This window comes from Neodiprion lecontei, chromosome 1 (genome assembly GCF_021901455.1).
Source record: "Neodiprion lecontei isolate iyNeoLeco1 chromosome 1, iyNeoLeco1.1, whole genome shotgun sequence".
Taxonomy (NCBI): domain Eukaryota; kingdom Metazoa; phylum Arthropoda; class Insecta; order Hymenoptera; family Diprionidae; genus Neodiprion; species Neodiprion lecontei.
In genome coordinates, this window is record NC_060260.1 from 11,379,876 (window position 1) to 11,386,864 (window position 6,989).

Below are 6,989 nucleotides of genomic sequence, written 5' to 3' on the forward strand. Positions count from 1 at the left end.
TAAAAACGTTCGATATTGGGCGGATATTTGCACCGGCTGATCGAAATATATTGACTCATGGCGCCCAGTGGTCCAGGAAGTCCTTGAGGTCCTGGAAATGTCCTCTAATTTGTTACGGATTTTCCGCTTGACACCATGATTGCAATATCTTCAATCAACGCAATTGCACATGAGTAGGTCGATTTTTCTAGCACAGGCGAAAGGGTAGCGAAAGGCGCGAAAGGTAGCGAAAAGGAGCTGAAAGCGCCGAGGTAATGGTAGCGTCCTGTATTGACTGCCGCGCCTATTAGTGCTAGAGTTTTCTCTCTACATACAATTTGTGAACGCAGGATATTAAGTGAAATGGCTAATGGCTGCAGTAAAATTGATAAAAAGCAATTGAGATTACTTTGTCGAAATGGGGCCTACTCAAATCATTGATGTGGTTAGCGTATGAAATATTATTGACCGTATTACTTTCGAGAGATACCATTGTTCCATGACTCCTCTAATAAATATTACGTGAGTAAAAAAACTGTGAGAATTATAACGATAAGCGTAAAAGGATTTTCGTAATTCGGAACAATGTTGAAATGCAAGAATTATTTAATCTGCTTTTATAACTCCTGCTATCTATATTTTACCAGTAGAACAAGTACTATGTCTTATTCCTTGCCTGTTTATTGTGACAGTTAATTTTACTTTAATTTTACAATAACCATTCCGTGTTCATCATGCAGTAACGTACGCATCAATTTCTTAACAATCACCGATTAATAGACGAGAAATTATAACAAATCGAAATCATGATTTATGCGTCAATTAAAATATGACTAAAATTCAACGAGTTTAAAATGTTTAATCAAGTGAAATTTCAAAATTATTGCGTATATGCGATTGAGGTTTCAAGATGAGGTTAATTTGACTTAATATAATACGATATCAATGTATTTGATTAGCTATACGTTCTCAAATAAAATAGGACTCCGTTTTTTTCATGTATCGCATTGAATAACTTCATTTTATTACATAGTTGTGGTATATGCAGTAAAATTAGTATGTAAAAAGCGTACCGATGCAGTATTGTTGAGAGTTATATAAATACAATTTTTCGTTTGGCATTGTTCGAAATTACTTGAAATTTGCGCTACCTATCTAAAATGTAACAAAGTTGACTTACTTCTTTCGTTCACGATAAGTCTCCGTTGTTTCAGGTTGACAGAAAATGACAATATTAGAAGCAGAAGAAGACGAGGATGAGCTGCTGGTCCCTCCTAGGAAAAAGTTTTGCCTGTCGCTCTCAGGGCGCAGCAAATCACTCACTGCAAAAACAACTTGTCAGCCCCCTCGTACAACTACCAGAGGGGGCACTTTGAATAAATATCCTTTCCTCAACGGTAAATGAAATTGAAAAAACTGATACCACAATTACGTTTGTAGAACAGCGCTGTTCAAATTATGATATCAGTTATGATAAGAAGTGAATTAATTTAGAAACAGGTGAGAGCAGAATGTTAAATGGATATCGGAGTCAATTGCCAAACTCCCAGGAGGCTATGTGCAACACAGTAAATAACGGGACAGAAGGACTGCGGATAGCATCGCTATGCAATCTGGGCAACACATGTTTTTTAAACAGTGTACTGTACACCCTAAGATTTGCACCCTCCTTTTTACACAATCTACATCATCTGGCCACCGACTTGTCCAATTTGACTGTGAAACAACTTCAAACTAAGGTATCAGCTGCAAACTTGATATAATTTATTCCACCTAGTAAATTTGGCCAGTTACAATTTTTACTGTTAATTCAAATCGCCATTAAGTATTTGGGACAATACATTTGAATTATAAATTATTTTTGTACTTACACTGATACTGTAATTATAACTTGGTGTCCAGCAGTACTAGAAATCCTGAGAGTCCTGGAAATATCCTTGAATTCTACCTGTGTCCTGGAATTTCTGATAAATACAATCTTTGACTTTACATTAATTTTCAAAGATTCGAAGATGCTCAATTTTTTCCAACAACTTTCCAACAAGCTTGTTTTCGAGTGATTAGAGTTGCTGATGATGAAAATTGTCCGCTTTTCCAAGTAATTGTTTCTTCTTGAAACTCAATGTGGCTGTGAAAAAATTTTGTAATTTTTTTAAAAATACCCCAAAACTAAGGAAACAAACCCTGTTAGTAACACTAACGTATACATCGATGCACCTGCATTTAATTCAAACATTTTTGATTGAATGTTAATTATATTATTATATAAAATTTTAATTATTATATGATTAATATTAATTGATTATTATTCCGTGATTATTATTATTATTATTATTAACAAAACTTTTGTTGTAACTGAGCAAAGTGTTGTTGACTTCGTTTCTCAAGAAAAAACTACTAAAATAATGTATCCTGTAGGGCTCCTAGTCCTTGAAAGGTCCTGTACAAGTCCTGGAATTTTATGCCTGATGTTACTGCGCACCCTGTATAAGTCTTATTAGGCAATATATATTAATTCACCATAACAAACCATACAAGAATGTTGAAATTCAAAATTGATGTTAAATTAATTTGAATGCCACTCACATTCACAAGGGCAACATTTCTTCGATTTGCCAATTTGATTAAAATATTCAGTCCTCATAAAAATATATTAAAAATGCTACCAATCTACTGATACTTCAGTTAAGCGATTTGATCTAGCTTTCCAATTTGCATTGGTTGTTCTTGATTCACGTAGTGACAATTCTCTATGGTACTACGATTTAACAACTGCTTTGGTGTATAGGATGACCGAATTCCAAACCCAATAGGATTGCTGTATTCAGTTAGAATTTTGCATCCAGTTGATTATCTGGGGCTTGTAATCAGATTATTATCTAGATGAACAACACTGACTTAATTGCACTATTGGATTGGTTACAAAAATTATTGATATGCTTGTTAAAATTTGTTAGATGAAATCATCGTCACTTGGTAGAACTGGTGTATCGCTAACAGCAAGTGGCAGTCGTAGTTGGAGCAGCAAAGATCTTTTGGCATTAGCAGGTCCATTGGGAGATTCTAATAAACCTAGAATACAAGTGGCCACGGAGAAGTTACACGAGTTATTTGCAGCGTTGAAAATTTCAGAGATGAAAGATAACGGTGAACCATATCAACCAGATGCGTTCCTGCAAGCATTGAGGTAATGATTTTGTTAAATTTTCGATTTTTAACCAACTATATTACTTCAGGTACGTTTTTAACTATGGTTAAATCTAAATAGTGATATAACATACGATGATTCAATCGATGATTTCAGGGAGGTAAATCCTATATTTGAAGGCAATCAGCAACAGGATGCACACGAGTTGTTGGTTTGTTTACTGGACAACATACGAGAAACGTTTCAACTGCTTGTGAGGCACAGAGAGAGTGAATTCGGGCAGAATGGCGGAGGATCAGATTTGTACATTGATCAGGTAAATGATGTACAGTCTGAAACTAGTTCGAGTAAACGTGGCCTTCGCAAATCAAAGAAGAAGAAAAAGTTCTCTTCTAAAGGGAGCCTCAACTTTATCCAATCAAGTTCGAATGGAACTGCGCCACCCTCGAAACCATTAGAAAATGGTCACTTAGATGTTGTTGAAAGTAACAATGAACTTGCGGCACCTCAACCAGAGAGCAAAAAGTGCTTCATTTCAGAGGATTTTGAGGGGGTTAGCCTTCTTCGCACAACGTGTTTAGAGTGTGAACATGTGACTGAAAGAAAAGAAACATTTTGCGATATTTATGTTCCAATAGATATTGACCAATCCAATGAAAAAGGTGAGTAAATTCATACGTATTCACAGAATTGATCCTAGTTTAAATTAGCATATTCGTTTTGTAATGCCTACATTTTTTTGCATGAATTCCTCCACATTTAGAAGAGGATAAAAGATTAATGGACAGTAGCGAAGTGTATAGGAGAGCCGTAGTAACAAGTGAACTCTTACGGGGCCGAGATAAATACTGGTGCGCTTGTTGCTTACGTTACAATGAAGCACGGCGTGCTGTGTGTTTTCCTTCCTTACCCAGGCTTCTCATACTGCAATTGAAAAGATTCTCAACCACAGCAGGGTTAGTTACTTTCAACTGGAATATTTTACGATAAAATTTCAGGTGGCCATGATTTTTTAAAATTAGTGTACAACAACAATTTTAAGAATATCTGACATTAAAGAATTCCCTTAGCCTATTGCTGATATTACTAAAATTTTAGGTAAAAGTGGTAACTTTCGTCTAGGAAACTATAAGAAGACGAGTACTATTAAAATTGGAACTCAGATTCAAATGCAATACGAATGCACGTGTGTCGCGTATGTTCCGATATACCCGCAAGCACGTATTTATAATGTGTACAATATAAATTTCAGGTCGATGGAGAAGATCAACAATCACATGCCAACACCCTTAACGTTGCAATGTTTTTGCGAAGATTGTATAAATGATATACCGAGCACAAGTAGTAGAAGAGAAACTCGGCATGTCTACAAATTGTATTCAGTTATTATGCACCAGGGAGCAACAATGACGGCAGGTCATTATGTGGCGTACACTCGATTACCGGACGAATCTGCATTGTCTGAATATTTTAATTGCGAACGTGATAATAAGCGGCAAACTCCAACACAAAATAATAGTAATACAACATCGGACAAATCATCTGGTTTAATGAAATTCTTTAGATCGAAATCAAATGTCAGTGAAAACAAAGAACAATTAAATGTAATAAGAGTTGGCTGTCGCAGCATGGAGTGTTGTGGTATTCGTAGAAGTAAACATGGTGGGTCATGGCTAGAGTGTGACGACGAAGTAGTTAGGATAATTCCACTGCGCGAATTTGAAGAAAAATTGGCTCCAAATCCGCGTAATTCCGCAACGCCCTACTTGTTATTTTACGTCAGGTCGACGACATAAGCATTCCTCTGTGCAATTAGACTAATTAATAGTTTATAATTAAATAAATCTAAGATTTAGACGTGACAAATTGTCATTTGATGAAACATTTATGTACAGAAAAGAATCACATGCGGCAGAATTGAAGCATAAATATTGGAAATCTTACAAAAGTGTGAATCACGTTGAAATTTCCAAATTAGGGGATACTACTTTCACTATGATCACCATATTTACTGCTGTAACCCGAAGTATTTATAACTTTATTTTTTAAAACGGTTTAGTACCTGGGCTAAGTGTATGGCTGCAAATACATTTTTAGTGCACGTATAACGATTGCTTTATACTATATGTGCGACCTAGTTTTCCAAATATTAATGAAAGGGAAATTTGTTGATTTGTACAATCGTACTTGCTTATACCTATACACTTGGAAATCGTAAGTAGATGAATTTATAAAAGAACAAATAAATATATTTCTAGTTAAACGCGAGAAGAAAATGAGGGGAATAGCAGATGTAGACGTCGAATATTAAAATTTCCTAAGATATTATGGACATCAAATATCTCGTTAAATATCTAGTTGTCCGTAGAATAAATGAAAACATGTATTTCGTCGTGTAAACATCGACGTTTTTAGTATTTGGTGCAGGTATGTATTGTATACATCCGTATTATGTAGAACTTGAAACTTTGTTGCAAAAATGAATATACAAATTGATACCTCCCACCACAGATCCATACGATGCAGGTAATAGAATGTAGCATTCACTACCTCAAAATAATCTGTTACACTCCATTTTAACGTTTCAATTTCATCTTAGATATTTTTATAAGTTCGTCACACGTTCTTCCAATACTCTGTTAGGTATGCTGACAAATTTGTTACTGACCTCTTAAGTTTATAGATGGATAACTGCGTTCGCGGGGTACTCTCGTTATTTCAATTCAAAATAATATAAGTATACAAAGTTTAAATGACATACAAAAAAATTGTCGTTTTGCAAGGAATATGACTCAATATTTAGTACTTCCGTTTAAACCAGTGAATAGTTTAAGTTCGCGAAAGAAATTGAATACCTGACAAATCCAATCATGAATTCGAAATACCCAACAGTAACATCTCTTTAGGCATTAAATATAATTTAGTTACCTTTACTCTGCCCAGTACAAAATGCTGCTGAAGTTCACCAATGATTTTAATCATTGAACTGTTTTTAAATAGTACTCTGACTGCTATGATGTAATATAAGGCATATACACTTTTTTTTTTACTTATAAATTTTGAAATATATTTTCAAAAATGAATGAATCAATTTTGTGATTGCACCGTATTTATTTTCGTGCCCAGAGCAATGTAATGGTTTTCGACTTCCAAACGTTTCTGGCGTATATATTTTTGTTGAACACGTGGAAGTTTATATTTGACGTTACAAATATCGTTGTATTAAGAATAAGAGTTGATAGTGCGCTACCATTGGTTTGGTTTGATGAATCCGAATCTGTTGTTAAATTGTAGCCAGCACACCCAACTGGTTGTGAATAACATTATTTTAAAAATTTTATTTTGAATATGTTCAAACATGATGATTCAATATAATGTACTCATTAAGCACATGCGATGCGGTAAAGTGACAAGAAATTTTACAGCTTTCCATAACTTGTTATTAGTTATTTATGTTCTTTAATGAATTAAAAACTATATAGTCGAAGTGAATTTGTATAGGAAGATATAAAATAGCATTGCTACATCTTCGTAAGTTCATATAAATTTGTATCTAATAATATTTGCAAATTGTTTAATTTTTTGTAAAACGTATATTGTTATCGAACAATAAAGATCATCATTAATAACTAATGAAACACTAACATATTTATCAAATTTAAGTACCCATTCTATAATCGGTGACTATTGAAAATATTCAATTGAAAAACCTATTATGCAGTGTTTCAAATCTTATTACCGTATTGTTAATTTTTTTTAACAACAGATAGGTCCACATTTCTCGTGTATAAAATTATAAATTAGTTACCTAGTTCCAGGGTCAGCTGCCCCATGTTGTCATCATTCATTATTCGTCAGCCAT

General features: G+C 34.2%; 1 protein-coding gene across 2 annotated transcripts; it reads left to right on the forward strand.

The window, feature by feature from the left end:
- Positions 1 to 1,204: 1,204 nt before the first annotated feature.
- LOC107223015 (ubiquitin carboxyl-terminal hydrolase 1) lies at positions 1,205 to 6,760 on the forward strand. Of its 2 annotated transcripts, none has more exons than XM_046741026.1 (6): positions 1,205 to 1,376; positions 1,474 to 1,718; positions 2,937 to 3,166; positions 3,284 to 3,789; positions 3,891 to 4,083; positions 4,380 to 6,760. In XM_046741026.1, the coding sequence occupies exons 1-6, from the start codon at positions 1,205 to 1,207 to the stop codon at positions 4,921 to 4,923; spliced, it is 1,890 nt and encodes a 629-aa protein (XP_046596982.1). In that variant the 3' UTR covers positions 4,924 to 6,760. The 2 variants fall into 2 exon arrangements, with proteins under 2 accessions (XP_046596982.1, XP_015518063.2); XM_015662577.2 differs by having other exon boundaries at positions 1,480 to 1,718.
- Positions 6,761 to 6,989: the final 229 nt, after the last annotated feature.